Here is a 24,822-nt window from a genome sequence, read left to right on the forward strand (position 1 = left end):
AAAAACCCACAACGGTCACAGAAATAACTTGAATCTGACAAAAGTAATAGATAAAAATTCAATGAAAATTAAGCAATGAAAATCAGACATTGCTTTTGAACCGTGATTTAACAGAATTATTTAAAAAAATAAACTCATGAAACAGGCCTGGACAAAAATGATGGTACCCCTGGAAAACACTGAAAACAATGTGACCACAGGGACATGTTCAATCAAGGTGTGTCCTCTAATTAGCATCACAGGTATCTACAAACTTAATCAGTCAGTCGGCCTATTTATAGGGTTACAAGTCGTCACTGTGCTGTTTGGTGACATGGTGTGTACCGCACTAAACATGGACCAGAGGAAGCCAAGGAGAGAGTTGTCTCAGGAGATTAGAAAGAAAATTATAGACAAGCATGTTAAAGGTAAAGACTACAAGACCATCTCCAAGCAGCTTGATGTGACTACAGCTGCACATATTATTCAGAAATGTAAGATCCATGGGACTGTAGCCGACCTCCCTGGACGTGGCTGCAGGAGGAAAATTGATGACAAATTGAAGAGACGGACAATACAAATGGTAACAAAAGAGCCCAGAACAACCTCTAAAGACATTAAAGGTGAACTCCAAGGTCAAGGTACATCAGTGTCAGATCGCATCATCCGTCATTGTTTGAACCAAAGTGGACTTCATGGGAGACGACCAAGGAGGACACCATTGTTGAAAACAAATCATAAAAAAGCCAGACTGGAATTTGCCAAACTGCATGTTGACAAGACACAAAGCTTCTGGGAGAATGTCCTCTGGACAGACAAGACAAAACTGGAACTTTTTGGCACATCAGCTCTATGTTCACAGATGCAAAAAAGAAGCATATCAAGAAAAGAACACTGTCCCTACTGTGAAACATGGAGGAGGCTCTGTTATGTTCTGGGGCTGCTTTGCTGCATCTGGCACAAGGTGTCTTGAATCTGTGCACGGTCCAATGAAATCTGAAGACTATCAAGGTGTTCTGGAGAGAAATGTGCTGCCCAGTAGCACAAAGCTTGGTCTCAGTCGCAGGTCATGGGTCTCGCAACAGGATAATGACCCAAAAAACACAACTATAAACACCCAAGAATGGCTCAGAGGAAAACATTGAACTATTCTGAAGTGGCCTTCTATGAGTCCTGATCTAAATCCTATTAAAATCTGTGGAAGGAGCTGAAACATGGCGTCTGGAGAAGGCAGCCTTCAAACCTGAGACAACTGGAGGTGCACAGGTCTCATTGACAGTTATAGAAATCGTTTGATTGCAGTGATTGCCTCAAAAGGTTGTGCAACAAAATACTAAGTTAAGGGTACCATCATTTTTGTCCAGGATTGTTTCATGAGTTTATTTTTAAAATAATTCTGTTAAACCACGGTTCAAAAGCAATGTCTGATTTTCATTGGTTGATTTTCTTTTAGAAGTTTTTTTTTGTGCCTTTGTGCCTTTATTTGATAGTGATAGTGAGAGAGAGACAGGAAAGTGGGGGAGAAGAATAGAGGGAGAACATGTGGGACAGGGCCATGAGCGGGATTCGAACTCATGACCTCCACATCGGGACTGTGGCTCTGTACATGGGATGCCAGCTCAACCAGGTGAGCTATAGCGGCGCCCTTTATTGGTTAATTTTCATTGAATTTTTATTTCTTATTACTTTTGTCAGATTCAAGTTATTTCTGTTAACTTCCTGTGCGAGGTAATGAACTATCGCGTGAGGAAGTGAGACCTTTCTATGTTTTAGTTCGGTCCGGCAATGAACATGGCGGTGAAAATAAACTTGCTCGGAAACTACAGACGTTGTGTTTTTAGCATTTACAATTTCTGTGACCATTGTGGGATTTCTTTCATTAACCGAGGGGTACCAACAATTTTGTCCACGTGTGTATTCTGTGTTGGAGAGTTGTTTGTACATAAGCATTTACATAACAAAGAACACAGTTGTAGCTGTTGTTCTACTAACTGATATGAGAAAGGGGAATAAGGTGTTCAGTTCCAACACAATATTCAGCCCCTATGCGGCGAGTACCTGTCTGAACTGGGCAGAGTAGTTTTTGAACTGGTTGAACTTTGACTCATCATTGTGGAGGTATTTCCTGATGGACTGGATCAGGTCCAGGTTCCTTTGGTGGAAGTCCTCTGGCACCAGGTAACCACTGTTTGACACCTTGGGGGGCCTGAGAAATAAGACAAATGTTTTTTTTTTTAAAGCTACAATGATTATTTGACAAGGCAAACAGTGTAATCGGGGAAACTGATGATCTTATACTAGAGATTATCTTAATTTGACATATGATCTGCTTTTCATCACACAGATCATGTCAAAAAATGAATAACAGCTTTCCTAGCCCACATTAGCTAAGTAAAAGTGAGGAATAGCAGCGAGCAGCAGACCAGCAATCTGAAAGTGGTGAATTCTTCTATCAAAAACTGTGCAGACTGTGAACATAGATAATTACAGATTAGGTGCATGAGGTAATTATGTGAGCACCATCTCTGACACTTGTCAACATTCTGTTTAATCCCTTAATAGATTCATTATGCAGCAGGTATAGAGGTCAGAGACAGTGTAAGGTTTCTTTGCTGTATCTAAGCTTTTGTTTCTCTGTTTTCTCTTCATACACTGGTAACCTTGTTAGCTTGATGTACAGCATCGTGCATTTTTTGCTCTCATTATTTCTAGGGCTATCATTGTTTTAATATGTGGGGTTAGTTCTGGCTGTGCATTTGAAAGCAATACTTTTCTAACATCTAGTAATACATCGTCAGATGTTTATCCATAAATGCTGCAACTTAAGAGGAGGCAGTTTTCATGTTCCCTTTCTTTGTGGTTTAATTTTAAAACTACCACAGCTATGTATCTGCGCAACAAGCAACTATCTCAAATAATTTCTCCTTTAAAGAAGCTACACATCATTTGACTCTGTGCTCTCTGATAGGAGTTCTGTAGCAATAAATACAGATAATCCAGCCAATCTTACAGGACATAAACTCAACAAGCATCAAAGAAGTGGAAATACAAACCACCACCTCGGAGCATAACTTTCAGAATAAAGTCAGAACGAAAACAGGATGCAGAGATTTGTGAGTTGGTCTCCTGGCAGCCACACACACAACAAACCATGTGATCACATGCTATATCGTCACATGGCCTTCTAGTCAGATCGCCCAGCCCTATATATACTGCAAAAAGACTGAGATGTGCTCACGGGTTGACTGCAGAAGGTGCAGGCTCCACCACATTGCTGTTGAGAGGAATCCCTGTGAATCCTGGTGGAGGTTTAGGGGCAGAGATTCCCAGGCCCGGTGGAGGAGGGGGCATTGTGGAGGATGGTGCAGAAGTTGAGGCCTTCAGTGGGAAAGAGGTCTTGAAGCCTAAGAGATAAACACATTATGAGACAACCCACTTCTGCAGAACACCTGAAAAAGCATAATCAATTCTGTAAAAGACGTCTGCTGGCCTGCTGCAGCAAACAATATCACATCTGTTGTGTTTAGGCAAACTAAATATCAGTTTTGTGAGCACCACGAAGTGAGACATTTTATCACCAAAGTGTACTGCAACTGCATTTCCAGCTTTCTCAAAATTTTCACACTGCATAAATTTGATGCCAACTGCTAAAGCATTGTCCACAATTTATTAGCAACATCAAGTGTTGTTGTTTTTTCTAAGAGAGTACAATGCATCAAAGCTCTTCACACCTTGTGCTTATACCATTAAGCCACAGCGTCTGTAACTTCACACAGAGGATGGCTGGACAAGCTGGGTTCACTGCTTGGTACTATTCTGTCTGTCTGTGCGCCAGTCAGCTGCAAATTCAGCAACCACTGACCTCTATAAGATGTAATATTGATGGAACAATAACTTTCAAAACAGCCACACAGCGGAAAAGCGAGATTAGCTATGGAGCCTCTAACTTTCTTTGATACTTATTGACTTAATATTTTGAGAGGTAAGTTGAAAGGTTTCCAAATGACTTCCAGAAAGTGTTTTTTTTCCCCTCTTGCTTTAGCATCTATGAGCCATTAAAGCATCTGCACATTCAGCTTTTACGTGTAAGGAAGGCTTCACTTTCCTTGCTTGGTTGTCAACTTATTGTGAATTATGTTTACTAAAACTGAGACTAACAGCACAGTATTTTATAAAAACAAAAAAATTCCCCCTGTTCACATGTGATGGTAGTATACCGAAACAATGACAAGGAGAAAAGAAACAAGATAAAAATTCTATATAGTAGAGGTTATGCTGTGCCGTACCTGGTGGTGGTTTCTTGGTCATGAGTGCAGGGAATTCCTCCTCCGGTTCAAGAGTGGGGTCTGTGATGGGATGAGGGGCTTCCACAGCTGCATCTTTGCTGGGAGGGGATTTCTCAGGGTAGCCATTAGCCAAGCCGCTCGTCAGTGCTGCGGTCACGACATTGGAAAGCGGTTTGCTCAAAGTTTTCTCAGGGACATTTTCCTTTTGTGCTGCCGTTTCCACCGAGATCGTATTTGCAGTTGCTGTCGTCCCTGACACTGCAGACACAGATGTAGCGGGCGCAGCGGGGTTCTTCTGTTTTTTCTTCTTGTTGGCTTTAGAGGTAGAGAGATCAGTGTTGGGGGTTGGATTTGACGTGCTGGAGGTCACGGTGGAAGTTTTGCTGGTGCCTCCTTTTACAGTGAGCAGAGAGGAGATATCCAACATGGTGGGCACCGAGCGGAACTCCTGCTGCGTCATTCCTCCACTCTCGTCATCAGAAAGAGCGGGCGAGTGACTCGATGCTGCTTTTCCATTGTCCCCTACTTTCTTTTTCCTCCGTGAAGATGATGAGGTTGAGGAGGAGAGGAGCTGAGGGCCCGAGGACGCAAGGGGAGGGGGAGGTCTGGAGGAAGGAGGAGGATGAGTAGTGGGTTTAGCTACAGCAGTATGGTTGGACCAAGCAGAACTGGCACCCGCTGTGGGTTTGAGGGGCCGGATTTTGGAGACGAGAGCGGGGAAATCCTCCTCTTGAAAAGAGGATGTCTTCCTGGGTTGGGCAGAGTAAGCCGGGGTCATGGGGGATGAAACCGTTGCAGTGGAGAGGCTTGGGAAGTCATCTTCCTTCAGAGCTGCATGTGATGCTGTAGCCGCCGCAGGAGCTGTCTTTACACTGGAGGGACATAAATAACATAGAATAGAATAGAAATACTTTATTAACCCCCAAGGGGAAATTTGGTTGTTACAACACAAAGATAAAGTTACCACCACCACAAACACAGATAAATAAGCAAAAATAAACTATAAGAAATACAAAATGCAAAATGTACAATAAGTGTAATATAGAAGTAGAAAAGTCCTGTAACAAAGCAAATTAAACATTTCTGCACACACCAGACTATGTGGTGAGAAGTTGTGATGGTACTGTGTGCTGAAGCTTACATGGGTGCAGCAGCTGTGGCTCCTAAAGCTGGGAAGTCATCCTCTTCATCCCCTGGATTAGTGCTCTTCATTGTTCTTACTGTTAAAGAGGTGACAATGAATACATTAGAACTGCTGCTATCTGCAATACTTGTGTCATCACTTATAGCCAAATTACTGAAATACAACACCAATAATGCTTGACTCAAAAGCAAAACACACAAAAACACAACACTTGTATGACATCTGGCAACACATTCACAGGTAAGGTATATTTTTAACTTTTGCTTTCTTTTTTTTACCTGGAGGTTTGTTTGCTGGTTTGCTTGCTGGTTTAACATGTCCGGTCCGGTGTCTGGGCTCTTCTGGTTCTGCTCTTTCTGTTCTCTCCTCTCTGCAGTGTTTGGGAGCGCTCCTCTCCTGCACTGCTCCTCTCTCCTCCTGTCTACGCATCGCCATTGATGCCCTCATAGCAGCTTCCACCTGCCTGTCCTCTTCTTCTCTGTGTGAGAAAGCAGTCAAACAGATGGCATGATGAAAATGAACCGCATATGAAGATAGAATAGATTTTGACTGCCACATTTTAATACTGAAACTGCACATATACAAATAAAAAAAACATGATAACAGTAAAAGCTTGTGACACGATCTTACAGATAATCATCAAGTATTTTCCATGTTTAATCCTTAGCAATAGCATTGGATGTACTGCAGTCAAGTTATCAAGCGTATGGCTGCATCCACACCTTTTTCTACAGTCCTAAGTTTCTGTGTGTTGTTGCATCCTTCCCCATTAGAGTCACCACTTCTAAATCTGACACTTGGAGGTACACAGTAAAATCCCCCTTCCAGTCAATCATATTACTGGTCATTTTGACTCACCTGGAGTACCTCCAGCTCTTCTGTCCCCCCTGAGGCCTTCCTCTTCCTCCTCGATTGTGACGAACCTCCTCATAGTCCTCACCTGAAACCAGACCTAAAGACACACACATTATTCACATTATGCTACCTTGAAACTACACTTACATAAACAGTCATCTGAGTGGCATGGCAATAACTGCAATGTCTTGACCGACCTTCATTTCTCCTCTGCTGTCTCGGGGCGTAGTTAAACTGCAGGTCGATGTGGCGGTTCTGTCGAGCCTCTGCTCTGTTCTTACTGTGTGCTGCAGCCTTGTGGGCCTTATAGTCGATCTCGGTGCGGAATGCATGAGTGAACTGTTCTGTGGCACAGCGACCTTCCTCGCACAGATAGTGACTCTCTCTGAAGTGCTCGCTTAGATACTGGTAATCACTGTCGACAGCAGGGGTTGCAAGAAAAATATAATCAAAAATATAATCATCATCAACACTGACAACTTTACAAAAACGATTACGTGATAACAAAACAACTGCATAAACTAAATCAGCAAGTTAAACGACTATCCACACCTGTAGTATTCCTGAGAACCGTCTGCATCACAGAAATGGCAGAAATAGTGGTCCCTGCGCAAATGTTTCAGCAGCTCGTCATTATCAAGGTAGCGGTCATCGCAGAACTTGCAGAGCGGGTGTCCTCTGTGACTGGTGTCATCTGGGTCTCCATGCGCTCTGTGACGTGCCAGTTCCTTTCGATTGTACCACTTCCGCTCATGGGAGAAGATCTGGTGGAAGAGGCGAAGAGGTGACACCACTGTGAGCCTAATGTTCTGTAATGCTGTTTTTGAGAAGATCTGCTAACAAAACTCTTCATCATAATATAAACACTGTTTTCTTTGCATCTGGCTAGCTTAAGAGCACTAAAGAGTGAGCTTTCAATAGTGATAAAAGCTGGAAGATAAACATTTTTTTTCTATTAAATGGGCATCATCTAGTGAAAATGCCTTTAAAGTATGCCCGTAATGTCTAATAACTAACTCCTACTTTCTGCAATTATGTCTAACAATGCCCTTGATTGTCTTGCAGCCTCATGTGACACAGATCTGTCCATAAATAAATGTATTATGTAGAAACAAGATTGCAAAGACTGCTACAAAATAAGTGAGTCTGAGAGACAGTTGGCTGTACATAACTGGTTGTTTCTGTCAGCTTTCAAGGCTTAATTTACTTCCACTGCTGCAAAAAGCAGGAATTTGTTAACCCATTACTTACTTAGTTTTTGTTTTTAATCTTCTGCCATTTTTTTTTCATTTTATCTAATTCACTCAACTTTATTTTAGCTTTGCATAAAACTGGCAAAAAATGTAAGTGTTCTAAAACTTTGAACCATGAGTATATCAATATTTGCTCATCATTCTGAAATATCAATATAAACTAAACTTTTACTTGTCTGGAATTGTTGTCTTATCATTTAACATGTTTAAATCTGACTAAGACAGGTGCATGTCTTTGCTGTATTTATAATAATTCAAGATTGAACTGTATTGTGGAAGAACTTTTGTGACTGCTTAGCAAATACCGCTGACAAGAACAATGCTTTGATGCCCTCAGGTGGCACAAAAACTGAACTGCATTTTGTAACCAGGATGTTGTGACTTTTATAGCGAGCCACAGGTTTTTCCTACGGATTTTTTAATTGCTTAGTGTCACACATGAGGTGTTCACTTTTATGATTTTCAATCCAACATCACATTTTAAAAGTTTAAGGACTGCTTGTGCTGCAGATGAAAACTTTCCATAAACTCTGGCTCCGGTGAAGCAGCCAACTACTGTTTGAAGTCCTGACAGTTACATTAATATAGAAAATTTTGATGTAGCAAAGATGTTCATTTTGTCCTCAAAGTACAAGTAGACTTAAGAATTTCTTTGTAATAGGACAAATACATTTTGATTCTAATAATAATGCTTTGATTGCAATTTGCTATGTGTGTGCATTTTATAAACACTAGCTTAAACTTTAAAATAATGCAAACATGATGATGAAGAAACGTGCCTGTCTTTACATAAAGCCGTATTTTTTTCCTGCCGAGTACGAAGCAGACAGTTATCTTTAGTGTTGGACAAATATTCACAAAATTACTAATGACAAACACATTAAGAATTGCATTAATCACACAAAAAGGGGAGACACTGCACTCAGTATTAAAAAGTCCCATAAACGTTTTACAGGAACACCACACAAACATATATGTGCTTAATGAATGAATGTTAGAATGAAATATCTTTATTTACATTGTGCTTTTTCCAGCAAAAGATGACGAGAAGTTGAGGTGATCCAGCAGATCCATATGATTTAAGTCAAGTGATTCCTGTTTTGTAAACATACTTTTATTTTCTAATTTACTTAATCTAAAACTCATACATAGACTGGACAGGATATGGGATTAAAAAGATGCCCTCCTTTAAAATAAGTATTTATTTTGTGGGAGGGATACATGTTTACAATAAAACAATACAGCCATCATCACTGTGGCATGTCTTGATAAATTTTACATTGAGTGTATCAATAAATTAATAGCAAATCAGGTCTAAAGATTCTTAATTTGAAAAAGCTGTTATGGTTTGGCTTTAAATACAGCTATTACAGCTATTTACAGATCGTGTTGGCTAAAACGCCCAAGAAGCCTTAATCTTCTGCCCAATAATTCAGTGCAGGAAGCCAAACTAAATAAAATGTACAATAGTCAAGATCAGTGTAAATATTTTAACAGTAGCATTACAATGTTTTGCCCCCAGACAGCCACAAGCTGGCTACTTTTCCTATTGGATGACTGCTTCACATCTTACACAAAGCCTTGCAGTACATCTGTGGTATTACAGCAGTCCTGTGATACTGTGACCCTAATCAGTGACTGATTAACTCCTGGACGAACCAGTTAGGGATGAATATACCTTGAGGTGTTTTGTGCAGAGCTTGCAACAGAAGAGTTCGTGCTGCTTCCTCATGTGCTGCTCCAGCTCCTCAAATTTGGAGAAAACCTTGGGCTCTGAACAGCGAGGACACGTTGCCAAGAGCAAATGCCTGATGAAACACAAAGCAGGAAAAAGTGAAGTTAGAGTCAGGTAAAGTAAAGAAATTACTCAGGGCAATAAAGAAGTAGTAACAAAGTAATCAAACAACAATTACATTATTTATTTTTCCATCTTAGCTAATTCAAAGCTCAGATAAAGGCTCTTTTTTTGTTGATATAATCAACAGATTTGCCCATAAAACTAAATCACTCCCTGAAACCAAACACAAAAAAACAAACACAGCATGACTGGAATGGAAAATGAAACTTAAGGTTTTTCTGACCTCACCAGCCTTCTCATATTGATTTTGTTGTTGTTGTTGATTTAATGAACAGATTCACAGATAAGACAAAATCACTTCCTGAAACCATCTCATTCATCATCACAAACTTATTTGACTATAAACATTAAGCTCTAAAAAATATGAAACAGAAGAATAAATAGGAAAAAAACAAAACACAGCATGACTGGAATGGAAATTAAACTTAAGGCTTTTCTGAATTTACCAGCCTTCTCATACTATTTATGTACATGGTTGTTTGCACTTCCACATAATTCATCAGGTTGCTGCCTGCTGTGATGACAAGGGGTGTTTTTTACAACCACATGTGTGTGCAGCCTTGGCTGTCTATATATAATACACGTTGTTTTTTTTTTTAACAAAAGTTGTACCTTGTTTACCAGAACTTCTTTTATCCCTCATCCTGACTATGACTACTTTTTAAAGGTCTAGCAGCAGTGGAGTTTCCAAGTCTCCACAGATTCCTGATTAACAGTCAATGGGCAACATAAAGAATTATATTAATCAATCATAAATAAAGAAGTCGTCCAGAACCTGTACTGGGCGTAGATCTTCTCGTCACCGAAATAGATGTCATGCTTCTTCTCAGTGGGGAACTGCTGATAGGGCAGACTCTGAAAGGCCTCCAGTTTTTTCACAAACACCACCTGAAAACAACATGTCAAGTCAGAACTCACAACTGCTCAACATCTCATGCACACACACACACAGAGATTAATTGTAAAGTCGAGGTAAAAAGCTGCAGTGCATGAATTATTTACAAGATTGAGATTCACACTCTTCCTGACTTGAGGTAGAGTTGACAAGCTAGCCTACACTGATGGGCTTGCTAATGTTAGACGTAGCTAGCTTAATGACAGCGAGGAAAAAGTAGTCCAAGCAGTGTGTAGACACAGTTCGTTAATGTCTCTTTTTCTCCCAGCGACACTTTTCATTCATTATGAACCCAGCTGAGATACTGCGATACCATTTCTGCTTATTTTTTCCCTACAATACGACTAGTGGGGCGTTGCGGCCTAGCTAGCTCCACCTGGCTGCATCCCCGGGCTACAGTAGCAGAGCATGGCGCACCTTGTCGAGCTCCTCCCGGCAGACGGCGCAGTACTTCTGGTCGCACAGCACCCTCATTTTGGTGGAGCAGCGGTAGCAAACCGGGTGGTCGCATTTCCCTAAGGCGAAGATATCCACTTCTTGGCAGCACAGGACGCAGTTCTTCTCGGCCTCTTTTGTGGGTGTTGAATCCATGTCGGCGGAAAGGCACAAATAATCAACGGTAATACTATTTGGGAGAGCCACCGCCGCTGAAGCGCTTACGTAATAATGAAAGTCTGAGCCACTGCCGCGTCACGTAACAGTCGGAGCTCCGATGTGTAGAACATGAGGATGGATCCACACCGATCCGCCGCAGCGGCGCTTGTTCCCATCACACAGGTGCGATCCACGCAGGTGATCACGACCGGTCCACGTGTGGATGCGCGGTGTGAACGTAACCGGTGTGTGCGCTGATAGCAAGTACTGTACTTTAGGAAATATTCACATGCGCCTCATGTGTGTGTTGAAGAAAATAGGTGTGCGCTGGTAGATTCCTAGAGAGCACATAGGTCAACGTTAGGAGAGGCTAGGGATTAATGTTTTTACAGAGTGGTGGCCACGTGCGTCATTTCAGGAATTCTATTATGCTGTTGTAGTATTCAGGCCATTTAAAAACAATATCAATGTGACTGTTAAGGAGTCACATACTGATATATTTACATTGTTTTCAGGTTTTACGGTGAAGATTGCTGATACTGTAATGTGCATAACAAATATAGGTTCAGTTAACAGTTTGTTTGTTTTTTTTTACTACAGTGACCAATGTTTAGAGTAATATAAAGGGATTAACCGTGTAAGGACTCATAACTCTAGCTGATAAAGTAGTGAAGAAAAAGAACGATGTGTTCTTTATGCTTAGATCCTAGCCAGTCTTGTTTCTGTGTCAGAGGTAATTTATGATTATAAGTAATTAATGAAGCTGCTGCTGTGCTGTGTTGTGCATAAATGCCATCACCTCTGTCTTTCCTGAGACCTTCATATGGATCCTGCTGCTGTCTGATGCTGTGGGTTTTTAACATTCTTATCAAGATATTTAAATATGAATATATCAGCATTTTTGGCTTCCAATGTCTTACATAAAGCAGTGTGTAGTTGGGGTTGCATTTTAATTGTCTTGGTAGCAATTCCATGAATGAGTTTTGTTTTTTTTCTCTAAACTTCTACATGACTTAAATTTAAAAGCTGCTCCAATGATCCAATATCCTACCCAAAATTTAAGATGACAGAAAATGTCCAAAAACTGGAAACAGATGTGACTCAGTTCTTTCTTTTTTCCTCCAACATTTATCATGAGTGATGCATTAACCCTGGATCTTGGTATTGTCTTGTCTCTCCAGGCGATTTGAAGCAAAACTGGACTTTTACATGAGTGCAGAAGAAAAGCCAACCGCAGTGAAAACAGTCTAGGAATCTCATTTCAGATTCAGATCTCAGCTGCCACATAACTACACATATTTTTATGGAAAAATCAATACTTTCAGTATGGAATGCTTTATTGGATGGAGTATTTGCAAGATGAGGTCACCATTAAAGATCCACTGTTTTCAAGATGGTTTGCAGAGAGTTGAAGCCTTCATCTTCATCGTGTCTGTCAGAAGTGATTTTTACAGTTCATCAGTATTTTTTTTTAAGTTGTTTTTTTTTGGCTTTTGTTTGATAGTGCAGTGGGAGGGACAGGAAGTGGGGAAGAAGAACAGGGGGAGGACATGTGGGAAAGGACCATGAGTGGGATTCGAACTCATGACCTCCACATCGGGACTGTAGCCCTGTACATGGGACATCAGCTCAACCTGATGAGCTACAGCGGCGCTCAAGTGTCCGGGGTTGTTAAAATGTCTTTCCAGCTAGCGTTTCTTGTAGTGGCTCAGTCCCATGGCTCTGAAGGTGCAGCTGGCAATCTTCTCATAGAGAAGAAACATGAGGGCGGCAGTCAACACCGTCTGCAGCAGCTTGGCCTCCAGGCCTTTAAACAGACCCAACATGCCGTACTTCCTACAAAACAGCAAAACTGTATTAAATAGTTATATGTACGGTGGCCCAGAAGTGTCACAACAAAACAAAAGCCACAGCACACGCAATAAGCCACAACACAACCAAATTAACCACAACACTACAAAATAAGCTGCAACACAACACAATGGCTGCAACGGAAGTTTTTTTAACCTGGAAGTTATACTGTGAAGTATAACAATGGTTTCTGTGGTAGCAACATCGGCATACAATTTACATATTATAACGTGAGTTTTTTAAATACAGACCGTTACTGGCTAGATGAATAATGGAGATGCATTTTCTTGTTCTTCATACTGATGTAAAGTCATACAGACTAAACATTCTCTATGTTACTGAATGTGTCATTTCAAATCTGAAGCACTATTTAAGAGGCAACACAGAGATATGCTCTGCTATGACAGTTAAAGGTGAAAGATTTGATTTGTTTGTTGTCATACAAAGTGATTCTAATCTAGACATGCCAAAACCAGATTTGAGCTGCTTGGCAAAGATAGCTTGCCACTCCTTTTCATATGTTGTTCCTTGTAATTTGCATGCTACAAGTGCTACAAGTCAAATGAATGCTGTCACATTGTATTTAAATAGAGAAACTTAAATGGAGCCATAAAATTAGAAAAAAAGTACAGTCTAATTTGAAAACTCAACATGCAAGTTGTGTGTACTCACCTTGCCCTATTGAGCAGCAGACACTTAACAGTCCTGAGACCTGACAGCAGCTTTGACTTCTCTGTTGATGTGTTGAACTGACCAAACTGCAGTAAAATAAGGGTCACAGCATTTATATACAAATGTATGCAGTAGATACACATAAATTTATTAATCAAAGTTTTGAGACACGAGAAAAAAACATGACAAAGACACAAAACCTACCCTAAGAACTGATTGTATAGTCTGCAACGGGTATGTGATAGTGGTGGCAACAGCTTTGGCAACAGCACCGATCATGAAGACCTCTGGAGATGTCAGCTTTGGAGAGAGAGAAGAAAATCTGTCACATTTTGTTCTGGCAAAAATCCTGGGCTGCACTGCAAAATGCATTTGGTGTGAAAAAGAGCAGGCGCACATGTTGAGCCTATCCTTTAATCTCCGCTTAATCCACACAAAAAGTCATGTGAACAGAATTACCAAGTGTCTGCATGTCAAGTGTCTTCTCATCCAGATAATGTCCACTTATTCTAACCCCTACCTTATCTCTCTCTTTCCCACTCACCTCTCTGGGAACTCCTTTCCTCAGCTGCCTCTTCAGGCCTTCATAGATCATGAACTGGATGGCAGGGTTCAACACCAGCAGCAGGGATGGGAAGGTCCCGTTCCACAGGGCTCCAACACCCTCATCACGGATGATCTGCACAAATGCATCTGCAAAAAAAAAACCAAAGATAAAATAACATTAAAAATGAGAAAGAAAAAGATCATAAGCAATGAGAATCCAAGTACTTCATGCTATTGACTACCAATTAGTGCATCTGTCATAGTTATAATTCACGGATAGTTAGAATGTCCAATTACCAAATATGCCAGAGTAGTTGGTGGGCCGGATGTCTTCATTACGAAAGTTGGAGCCTTGAAGCTTCAGTCTGGTATTGACCACCCACAGAGGGGTGGTCACTAACACATTAACAACACCTGGAGAGACAAGGAGACAGATGAAAATCAAGACTTCGGCTGCAGTATCGTTAATAAAAGCAAACACTGATGGTGGTTTACACATCTTGCAGCATTTACAAGGCAATGTAGATGAAAAAAAATAAGCTGTATGACAATTTTTTTGACATGATCAAGCTAAAACTTTAAGAGTTGATGTGATGCACTTTCTCATGATGCTCTGACTTCGGAAATGCAATGTGGGAGTCATATCTCAAATTAGATAGATTTTCTTTTTCCGACTCACTAAAACAAGGATTTTACAATCTGGACAGTGACCTCACCTGCAACGATGCCTGTGATTAAGTCAGTGCTGGGTGTTGACTGCTTCCCCTTCTGCCAGCTGGCCTTGAGGCAGTGGAAGCAGTAGAAGTAGACAAAGTTGGAGCAGCAGAGGCTGCAGATGACCGGGAACCATCCTCTGTAGGGAGCTAGTCTGTAGGGGGGCAACAAACATAGGAACACATCTTAGAGCCCTTCTTCTGCTCGCTACACTCTGCTGTGACTTGTGAGTGTCAGTATGCATAATTAGAGAAGTTCTAATTTATAATTAATAAATTTCTTGAGGGAAGGACAACAGTACAGGCCTGAAATGTGTCAGCACTGATGAATAACACTATGAGGTAAGAGTAATATGAAACTCCTATGAAGAATAATTTGTTTCAGCATTAGTTAAAAAACTTAGGAACTACACTCCAAAAAAGAGACAACTTCAAGTCTAAGTTTGAAGTTAATACTGGATCACATGTTACATTGCAGTTTAACATTTCTGGCACAAAAGAAATTGTATTTAGGTTTAGAGTAAGGAGGTTTTGTTTGGTTTTTGGTGCAACATAATTTAAAGTGAAATCATGGCTTAATGATTAGAAAAATTCCCAGCTTGCAAAAAACACAGGTTCTGACATGCATCTACCAGGAAAGCAAACCCATCAAATCAGCAATTTCCTCATTTCACTCACAGTCCTTCCTCTTTGATAATTTCTGCTAGGATGGCTGGAGTTGATTTGGCCTTCCTGTTATCATCCACTGACCACAAACAAAGGAGAACTTGTTTTAGTTGAATATATCACAGAGACTTCTGTAACTACTGCAAATAAGACTCATCTTACCTTGAAGGCGGAGTCTGGCAGTATCAAGAGGGAAGAACACTGTCATTGCAGTCACACTTCCCTTTAAAAAAAAAAGGCAACAGTCAGAATTCAATGGAAACACCAAGCCTGGGCAGGCCATTTTTATTCGCATGTGGATGACAACCCACACCAAACACCTTTAAAAAAAAACTAACAATTTAACGGAACATACGTATAAAACACACAGTGACACCAACAATAACACAATTTCTACGCTGTTATACATGACTTTCAAATTCAGCTGGTTTAGCAGAATGCATCGAACACTCTTTATTTCAGAAATACGATGTTGAAGTACACATTTTAAACAGGTATTTGAAGCAGCACCTGCTCCATTATGGTGAATACACTAGAGTAAGTTTTCAACTGAGTTTCGCTTGATAGATTTGAACGCTGACACTACAGCTAATGTCATAGCTACTGCAGTTTATGTAGTTTCAATTTTTATTTACAGAGATAAGTAGTGACATTAAAGCTAACTTACCACTGCTCCTGACACAGCATGAACCAAACTCTCGTACGAAAACACCTCCGAGGCCATTGTCACCGCAGTTGTTTCTTTTTTTGTTGCGTCCAATGTATGCTCGACAAAAATAAGAATTTCTCTTTCGGATAGAAACAGTTTCTATCCTCTTTCCCTCTCGTTTCTCCTCTCCTGTCTGCTGCGGTTAGCTGTTCGGGTTTTTAACCTCTCGCTTCCTGGTGGGAGCCGCTACGGCATCATGGGTAATGTAGTTCTCTTCATAAGTTTGAGCCAAAGACTGTATAAAACTTAAAAAACATATAATATACAGTGTATTGTTTGAACTTTGACTCATTTTTTTTTCAAGACGTCTATTAATTCCTTATTCTTTAACATTTTTGTAATATTTGCAGGGTCAACATAGGCAGTAATTCTGGGATGAGGTTATCATGGAACTTATATACAATAAATAGTGTCACTTTTTGATTAATTGTACTCCCATGTGCACGTTCCTGCTTTTTTGTTTTTAAATGGTTCTACTTGCGATGAAGAAAACAGCACATCTTTTGCTTCAGACACCGCCTACCCCGAGTGTCACTCATCATTCCATTACCACTGTTATTGATAATTTCCCTACCTTTAGTAACTGTCTGCCAGACCCTTCATTCTCATACCACTTGTTGTCTATCACACTGCTTGATTCCATCACCTTTTGTTCTCTTACTTCATACATTTATAGCACTGTGGTTTATGCGTTGCATCATTCCCCCACTCACTTAATTCTGTTTTTATTTTTATTTTTTAAATAAGTGCTAAGTCAGCAAGAAAATCTGCTGTTTTATTCATAGCACCCCACAAGAATGGAGATCCTGTCACTTTTACTTACATGTCATGACATAGTTATTGCACATGTACAGCAAATGCATTGTCCATCCATGCTTCCTTTGCACTGCTTGATTTAAAGTTGGATTATTGCCAGTTTTGAGCACCTCCACATCAAACATCTCAAACACTAATGTATTTGTAGAGGGCTAAGAAACATTAATTGTGGGAGTTAATTTAGCAAAGTTGGAGCTCATGTCCCACGGGCATCAAGCTGCAATGCTGGTTTAAAAGTGCACAGTTGGGCCACAGAATAATTATTAGCTGATCCTCCTGGCTGATGTACTGGCGAGCGAAGCAGCATCACTCTTATGAAGTTTCACACACACCTGATGTTTGTTGGCAAAATCACTCTATTGCATTGAAGCGCTTGGTTAGTGACTGCAGTGGCATGTGGTATCTGTTATCAGGAACAGTTCTCTCTCCATGTTACAGCCTAACTGCTTCTTTATTCCAAGTTCAGCCTGTTGTGGAAAGATAAACTGCCAACCCCATTTTGTTCTAGCTGCTGTTATTGTGCTCTAAATGATATTTTGTCCCTCAATCTTTGCTGCTGACTGATATTTTTAAGAAGACTTATCACAGATTTGTGTTGAGAACTCTTTCGTCTTGTAGTGTTTTTTTTCAGGGAACCTGACAAACCAACAGTTTCTAGATGCAAGTGTATTTCATGTAAAATCTTTGACTGCACACATTTAACCTTAACTTATTGTGCTCCTCTATAAACAATAATTGGCTTGACTTCTTACATTTCTCAAAGCTGTCAAACTGTCCTCAAATATTAATAAGACCAAGAAGAGGGCTGAACACATTTTAATAGACACAGTAAGTTAAACAGTAAGGAAAACTATGCTTTTACATGGGATTTCACGTATACGTCAGTGCCATGCAGTATACATGACAGCCAACGTGGACTTACCAAGACAGAGCACAACTGCTGCTGTTCACATCAGAGGCAAATATCTCATAACATTGGCACACTAATGTAAAATTATCTGCAGAAATACAATGTTTTGTTAGTTGATTTTGAAACTAATGACAAAAAGTTACTAATTAAAAGCTCTCGGGAGAATTAAAAAGATGAACAACATAAACCCAACCTATGACTTGTTAATATGACCTTCAGCAAGGCACTTATTCCTCAGCTTTGCAGTGGAGTTACTCAGGAGAAAACTATAAATAAGTGGCTCCAGTGAGAGGATTTCTACGATTAGTAGAGTCACATATAATATCCTCACACATGCCTTGTCAAGATTTAAAGTTGTTTGCGAGGGAATTACGGTGCGAACCCACTTATTTGAACTTAAATGTCATTAGAGACGGTCATTAGTGTACATGCTGAACATGGCTTTCAATAACTAATAATAACAAAAAATAAAAATTCATCAGTCTCCAGCCCATTCACTCAGCCACTCCTGGCACTGCCTCCTCTGCTCCTCACTCTCTTGTTCAGTCCTCTGCTCCTTGCTTCGTTTCCTCCTCTCCACTTCTCTCCTCGCTCTTTCTCGCTCCTCCTCTTTACTCTTCCTGTTCTCCTCCACCCTGCGCTCCAACAGGGCCTCCACAGTGGCCCTCAGTGTCCGTAATGAGCGCTGTGGGACCCACTTGGGATCTGTTGCGGGGCCAAAGGGGTCTCCAGCAGTGACGAGCAGGGGCTGGGGTTCCAGGGGAATGTGGAGGAGGTGGGCGTGCAACATCATGCGGTATGGCGTGTCGTCTGTTCCTGAGCTGTAGGTAAAGTCCCCGACGATGGGATGACCTATAGCGCTGCAGTGGACCCTTAGCTGGTGGGTTCGGCCTGAGGGACCCAACAGAGAGTGAGTGAGACAGACGTTTCACAACTGTAACACAGATTTTCATGAAATACACAAAGTATCTAGTGGTCCAGAAAAGTTGCCTCTACAGGCCTTGATTCCAAGTATGAATCCAGTAGCATAGAGAGAAAGATGCTAAACTTATGTAATTCAGTTAATTAGTGATGGATTATTCATTTATGAGATTCACATTAATATGAATTTATTTTGGCTTATGTTGATTGATGAATTTCAAACCCAAGAGACTCGGCAACTATTTAGGAAATTAAAAATGTCTTTAGTACTGTTTGTTTCTGCATGAATGTCAAGGTGAAAAATAGTCAGTACAATATGTTCCTTTTAAATTATAGTGAAAATATTTTGTTGTGCAAAGACAAATCCTTAATTTTCCATACATAAAAGTAACCAAATGATGCAACTTACCAGTGAGTGGCTGCAGTAGCACCTTGGTGACAGGATCTCCATCATACATCCCATATTCCAACACTGTCAGCTCAGTTTGGCAAGGCTTAGGGTTCTCACAACCTGAGGAGAGAAGGGTAGGGAAGATGAGCTCAGTTAAATTCCTCGGAAGCTTTAAATATCTATTGTCTTTTCTATAGATGAAAAAATAAATAAATAACAAAAGGGTTTTTTTTTGTTTTTTTTAAAACACATTTTACAGTTGCAATCAGAATTTTGAAATGTAAACATCACTATTTACTACTATGCTGTCCACTACAGGAGTGCAAACCAATGTACCTTCTGTCCCCTCAATACACATCATATGTGTTTTTCCCTCTGTGGAGTTCTTGCCAATGGAGAAGTCCAGAGTTTGTGTCTCTTTCGTGACCCACCCACGTACCTGAAAAGCAAAAAAATAACAAAACAAATATTTGAGACATTTTTAATAACACACAATTTAGGAAAAATGTTATTTATGGTGTCACATACAGATACATGGTAATAACTCTGCTGTATGTCACTGTGTTTGTGTTCCCTACCAGAGCCAGGTAGGCTTTGGTGACGGTTCGGTCCTTGAAGCAGCGGTAAGCCTGACCGGCAGCAGCCTTATTGAGGGCAACACAAAGAGCCCCGCTGGTGGAGAAATCCAGCTGATGACAGAATCTGGCAGAAGAAAAAAAGAAGAAAAAAGATGATGAGAGTACTGCTCCATATGATGCACTGAGTAGATTACTCAATGTGATTCTAACCTAAATCCATAGTAGGTGCTAGGGTCCGCCAGCTGGGGGAAGTGGTGCCGAAGCTGTGCCTGCACAGTCTGTTTCTCGTACCACATCTTGCTGTCAATGCGGATGTCCCAGTGTTTGTCCACCACAATGTAGTCATCACTCTGGTACAGCACACGAAGGCTCTCCAAGCTAGCAGGCTCTGTGGTCATCATGTGCAGTGATTAACTGACACAACTCATACAGGCCTGCAGGGACAAGGTGGTTGCACAAGGTTTAGAAAATTATCCATCAAGCCAAAACAAACACTATCTTTTACAATAGATGATTATCTATTTCCTTATTTTTTATTTGCAGATCTCTATTTTTTTTTTTTTGTAGGTTAGTTGTTTGGTTTGAGTGGAGTGTCTCTCTAGCTCAGCATATGTGTGTGTGTGTATATGTGTGTGTGTGTGTGTGCGTTACATAAGAATCCAAGAACAGGGGTCAGAGGGCTCCAGGTCCATCTGGTTGGGTGTGTTTTTAATCTCTGGTCAGTAAACCTTTTGTCTTTGGACAGTCGGATTACCCATCTCTTATATGGTAGGGAAACCTACCACAAGTTAAACTTACAGAACTATGTATAACTAATCAATGGAAAGGAATTCTTGAGTTTTCTGTGCACTATTAAAGCTGTTAGAGAATCTGCATGAACTCTGTTACTTTTAATTTTGTATAGAATATAAATCTTACTAAGGACCACTAAAGTATTTTTTATATTCACAGCTTCCACCACAGAAAGTGGGAGGCATCTCTCAAGGGTTTAGCATCTTAAATTTGAACTGTACTTTATACAGTATATGTAAGTTGTATGCAAAGCAATTAATATATGTTCTCTAGTAAAAGTCATCTTGAGTATTCTGGCAGTGGTAGATGCTTTCAATCTGAGACAATGGTATTAATACTAAAATATGAAAATATTGCATTTGGGCAAAATTCTTTCATTCAAAGTAAAGTCAGTAACTAAAACACAGTATACATAAAGTAGGAAAAGTTAAAAAAAAAAAAAAAAGTAAATAAATAAATAAATCCACCTTACTGAATGGTCTTTTTCATGGTGTGATATTTTTTAGTACAGTAGGTTGTCTTCCTATTGCTGATATTTCATATGAAAGCATTTGGATATACACTGTTGGGCAGTTCAGTCTATAATAACGTGTCATGTTTTACAAAATGATCCTATTATGAGAAAAATCTGGATCTGAAAAGTAACAAGTTTCAAAGAAATGCAATGAGGTTAAAAAGAAAAATACTGCCCCGTGAAAATGTGGTGCCACTACTATTTTTAAAAACTATTAAGGCAAAATTAACTTAGTTTAATCGCTAGAAATGAACCAAAATTGAATAAAAAAACAAAGTGTCCCAGCCTCAGCAACACTAGTTTAACTGTCTCACCGCAGTGCGTCAATCTGTTTCAGACTGAGAGGAACAAGTGCTTCTGACTGCTTCTCTTCTGTCTGAAAACGTTTAATTATCCCCTAATCTAACAAACAAATGACTTTTTCAAAGTGACACCACAACATTTACGGCTGCTTCAAACGCTTGTTGGTTTTGTGGCCGCATATAGAAGTGGAAGTATTAATAAGAACAAAAAATGTATTAAATAGCATGTCAGTATCACTGGTTTGCTAGCTGGTGTATGCTAACACCATAACATAACTCATTTTAGCTACCTAGCACCTAATACTGAAAATATGTCGGTAACACACCCACGTAATAAACAACTAGTTACCCGGATGACTTACCTCGAATAACGAGTCAAAGCGACTGTATATGTAATTTTTGGCACATGTAAACAAAACCACAAGTGGTACAGTAAACTGCGCAGGCGCACTTTCTTCTTCTTCCTGATTGTTATGGCGGAACAAAGTAAGTGAACAGCGCACAGCGCCCCCACACACACTGGAGTATGTATTACAGCGGCTTATAAACATCAGTTATAAAGTTGAATTTAATTAGTGGACTGACATAACATGTTTTTAATCGTTAATGCCATTTATGAAGTATTAACATGTCAAGGTTCCTGCTTCATGAGTGTGAAGATTTGCAGTTTTCTCCAATAACTATTTAGATATTTCAATAAATTTTTGTGAAACTTTGAGGTTTGAACTATTGATTGGGAAAAAAATAGCATTGTCAAGGTTTCACTTTGGGCTTTGGGTAATATCATAATATTTTCTGGATTTTTACAAACCCAAACAATCACTCAGGTAATGGAGAAAATGATCGCCAGAATAATCAATAATAAAAACAATAATTAATTGTAGTTCTATATAAAATAGGTCTAAATGAGCTTAACCTCAACCAACGAAAACAGTAAAATCATGCTTTTCCATTATTACATGAATAAAAGAAATTCATTGGAAAAATGTATCTATAGTAGTATAGCAGTCACAATATTAAGTATACTTATTTTTAGTACTTTAAGTACATTTTGCTAATCAAACTAAGAGACTTTTTTTTTTTTTTTAATGCACGACTTTTACGTGTAATTGAGTGCTTTTGCAGTGTGGTATTAGTACTTTGACTTACATAAAAGATCAAACTGCGTCCTCCACCACTGGCTATTGTCTGCATTGCATTTAGCCAGTTAAAAAGCTCTACTATCGCTGACTCTCTTGTGTGGCACATTGGGTCTTTGGTGAGAGCTCAGTGACACACCAAAAAGACTGAGTGTCACTAAATGTCTTTGTTTGCTTTATCTTCAGTCTTGTAACATAATGGGAGTGTCCAGTGTGTACATACAGTTACAAACCAGACAAACCATTTACTTTGCTTTCAGTAACAGTATTTTGAAAAACTAAACCTTAATCTTCCTTATGAACTATAATGAGCTTTTGGGATTATGGCGACCTGAAATGCGACAGGTCATCATTTTGACAGAACAGATTATTGAATTTGTGTTATTTGTTTCTGCTTTGTCAGTACCATTCCAGGTGACTCATCCATAATTGTGATGGTAATAATCCCTCACCTCGACCTCTCCTCAACACTTCCGTCTGACTGGGTCACCGGCTCCCATGACAGACCGGTATTATGAACATGTGATATTTGAGATAATGATAAAGTTCGACTGTTTTGTTTGTGTAATTTGTCCATTAATGGGGTGATTTGCACTTCACAGTCACAATACCGACTCCTCTGTTCTCTGCAATTGATACCAAGTAGTGTTTTCTTATTGTAATTACTTTTATCCCACAGGCCAAGCACAGCAGCCAGAAGGCTTACAGTATGTTTGACCAGTAAATGATGACAAATCTCTGCACCAGGACCTCCAAGGGAATTTGGAAGTCCTGATACTGCAGCAAGGACATTTGGAGAACAGAGAAAGCAGGATTCAAATTTAGGGCCTTATCCACACATATGATTCAAGAGAGTCAAGAATTTTTATTGTCATATGAACAGCAAAACAGGTAGTTATACTACTCAATGAAATTCTGATTTTGTTCATTCTCCCTAAAAAAAGACAACATATTAAAATAAATAAAGTAACAAGAACAACAATAAACAATTAAAAGCAACAACAAAGTGTTCAGTGTTATGAATATGTACATGTGTTGCGTGCAGCGTGTGTGAGTGATTCATTGAGAAGCCTGATGGCCTGTGGGTAGAAGCTGTTTGCCAGCTCTTCTGGTCCTGGACTTCAGACTCCTGTAGCATCTGCCTGATGGTAGGAGTGTGAAGAGTGAGTCTTGTGGATGTGTGCTGTCTTTGATGAGGTTGTGTGTTCTTCGTAGGACTCTGGTTTTGTCAAGAACTCACACAGAACAGAGTGACTGGACACAAATGCGCGACACAGACAAGGCTCAAGCAAAAAGACAGGTTTGTTACCGTTCAGGGTTCGGTACACAGAAGGTCAATCAAAACAGGCAGAGGTATCCAAAAACCGAGAGGCAAAAGGCAAGGTCCAAGAACAGAAGCAAGGTCGTAACAAACAGACTGTGACTACGACTTGGAAGAACGCTGGTACAAAGACTGTGAAAGTGCGATGAACTGGCGACGAGACAGTGAGACACACAGGGTAATATACACAAGGTGATGAGGGGAGATGGGAAACAGGTGCGGGAAGAAAAACAGGAAACAGGTGAGACAAGACAGGTGCAGGAAGTAAAACTCAAACAGAAACAACTGGTGAAGTGATTTCAAAATAAAACAGGAAAGCCAAGACATAAAACGTGCCCACAAAACAGAAACTTGACAGACATGACAGGTTTTGTAAATGTCTTGCAGTGAGGGGAAAGCTGCCCCAGCAATGTGCTGTGAAGTCTTGATCACCCTCTGGAGTGCCTTCCTGTCTTGTGCTGTGCAGTTTCCGTACCAGACCGTGACAGAGGCGGTAAGGACACTCTCGATAGTGCATCCGTAGAAGCAGCTGAGGATTTTGGTTGACATGCCAAATTTTCTCAGTCTTCTTAGAAAGCACAGTCTCTGTTGGGACTTCTTGATAATTTGTTGGGTATTGTGAGACCAGGTGAGATCCTCGCTGATGTAGGTGCCAAGAAACTTGAAGGTTTTCACCCTCTCCACCCTAGTCTAATCAATACACAAGGGTTTATGTGGCTCCTTTTTCCTTGTTCTTGGGTCGATGATCATCTCTTTGGTCTTGTCTATATTGAGATGAAGGTTGTTGTCATGACACCAAGTCACCAGGTCATTCAAATGATCAGCTCATTATCAAGCTCTGCAGAAGCCTGATAACGATCCTGATCATTTGAATCAGGTGTGTTGGAAGAGGGAAACATCTAAAACTTGCAGGATTGCGGCCCTCGACGACTGGAGTTCGACACCCCTGGTCTAGAGTGAAGATTTTCAGAAACTCAGGAGCTTTTTTATTGCCAAGTGAGCTTGCACACACAAGGAATTTGGCGTGGTCAAATCAAAAAATACTATGAAAAGAGACATAAGCTCTGGGTACAGTATTGACCACTGACTGTATATATATAGATGGACACTCAGTGAC

General features: G+C 40.1%; 3 protein-coding genes across 3 annotated transcripts in view; all 3 read right to left on the reverse strand.

Annotated features, from left to right (window-relative positions):
• Nucleotides 1-10,928, reverse strand: part of znf598 (zinc finger protein 598) — a 14,384-nt gene extending 3,456 nt beyond the window's left edge. The window contains exons 1-11 of the mRNA XM_008288718.1: nucleotides 10,688-10,928; nucleotides 10,151-10,263; nucleotides 9,196-9,325; nucleotides 6,817-7,028; nucleotides 6,462-6,679; nucleotides 6,268-6,361; nucleotides 5,688-5,887; nucleotides 5,407-5,485; nucleotides 4,266-5,137; nucleotides 3,218-3,383; nucleotides 2,038-2,185 (exon numbers count right to left, since the gene is read on the reverse strand). Of these exons, the coding sequence (XP_008286940.1) occupies nucleotides 2,038-2,185; nucleotides 3,218-3,383; nucleotides 4,266-5,137; nucleotides 5,407-5,485; nucleotides 5,688-5,887; nucleotides 6,268-6,361; nucleotides 6,462-6,679; nucleotides 6,817-7,028; nucleotides 9,196-9,325; nucleotides 10,151-10,263; nucleotides 10,688-10,861 (2,406 nt within the window). The 5' untranslated portion in view covers nucleotides 10,862-10,928. The remainder of the gene's footprint in view (nucleotides 1-2,037; nucleotides 2,186-3,217; nucleotides 3,384-4,265; nucleotides 5,138-5,406; nucleotides 5,486-5,687; nucleotides 5,888-6,267; nucleotides 6,362-6,461; nucleotides 6,680-6,816; nucleotides 7,029-9,195; nucleotides 9,326-10,150; nucleotides 10,264-10,687) is intronic.
• A 1,234-nt stretch (nucleotides 10,929-12,162) lies between these two features.
• slc25a17 (solute carrier family 25 member 17) lies at nucleotides 12,163-16,184 on the reverse strand. Its single transcript, XM_008288719.1, has 9 exons — nucleotides 15,980-16,184; nucleotides 15,475-15,535; nucleotides 15,325-15,391; nucleotides 14,650-14,801; nucleotides 14,231-14,347; nucleotides 13,932-14,080; nucleotides 13,592-13,687; nucleotides 13,388-13,473; nucleotides 12,163-12,700 (listed from the first exon to the last, which is right to left on the reverse strand). The coding sequence occupies exons 1-9, from the start codon at nucleotides 16,034-16,036 to the stop codon at nucleotides 12,553-12,555; spliced, it is 933 nt and encodes a 310-aa protein (XP_008286941.1). The 5' UTR covers nucleotides 16,037-16,184; the 3' UTR covers nucleotides 12,163-12,552.
• A 1,453-nt stretch (nucleotides 16,185-17,637) lies between these two features.
• Nucleotides 17,638-21,690, reverse strand: rpusd1 (RNA pseudouridine synthase domain containing 1). The gene is made up of 6 exons (XM_008288720.1): nucleotides 21,608-21,690; nucleotides 19,848-20,071; nucleotides 19,638-19,761; nucleotides 19,396-19,498; nucleotides 19,078-19,179; nucleotides 17,638-18,638 (listed from the first exon to the last, which is right to left on the reverse strand). Exons 2-6 carry the CDS (start codon nucleotides 20,036-20,038, stop codon nucleotides 18,226-18,228), a joined length of 933 nt encoding a protein of 310 aa, XP_008286942.1. The 5' UTR covers nucleotides 20,039-20,071; nucleotides 21,608-21,690; the 3' UTR covers nucleotides 17,638-18,225.
• Between the last annotated feature and the right edge of the window lie 3,132 nt (nucleotides 21,691-24,822).

This window comes from Stegastes partitus, unplaced genomic scaffold (genome assembly GCF_000690725.1).
Source record: "Stegastes partitus isolate 25-593 unplaced genomic scaffold, Stegastes_partitus-1.0.2 Scaffold572, whole genome shotgun sequence".
Lineage (NCBI taxonomy): Eukaryota > Metazoa > Chordata > Actinopteri > Pomacentridae > Stegastes > Stegastes partitus.

What these genes read in the sequence shown, in the direction of transcription:
- slc25a17 (XM_008288719.1), bottom strand. Translation starts at nt 16,036, where the DNA reads ATGGCCTCGGAGGTGTTTTCGTACGAGAGTTTGGTTCATGCTGTGTCA. An exon ending in TGCCAGACTCCGCCTTCAAG is followed by an intron (nt 15,392 to 15,474) that starts GTAAGATGAGTC and finishes GTTTGTGGTCAG; the next exon opens with TGGATGATAACAGGAAGGCC. An exon ending in CTGCTGCTCAATAGGGCAAG is followed by an intron (nt 12,701 to 13,387) that starts GTGAGTACACAC and finishes GCTGTTTTGTAG; the next exon opens with GAAGTACGGCATGTTGGGTC.
- rpusd1 (XM_008288720.1), bottom strand. Translation starts at nt 20,038, where the DNA reads ATGATGACCACAGAGCCTGCTAGCTTGGAGAGCCTTCGTGTGCTGTAC. An exon ending in AGCACCTACTATGGATTTAG is followed by an intron (nt 19,762 to 19,847) that starts GTTAGAATCACA and finishes TTCTTCTGCCAG; the next exon opens with ATTCTGTCATCAGCTGGATT. An exon ending in CCAAAGCCTACCTGGCTCTG is followed by an intron (nt 19,499 to 19,637) that starts GTAGGGAACACA and finishes TTTGCTTTTCAG; the next exon opens with GTACGTGGGTGGGTCACGAA.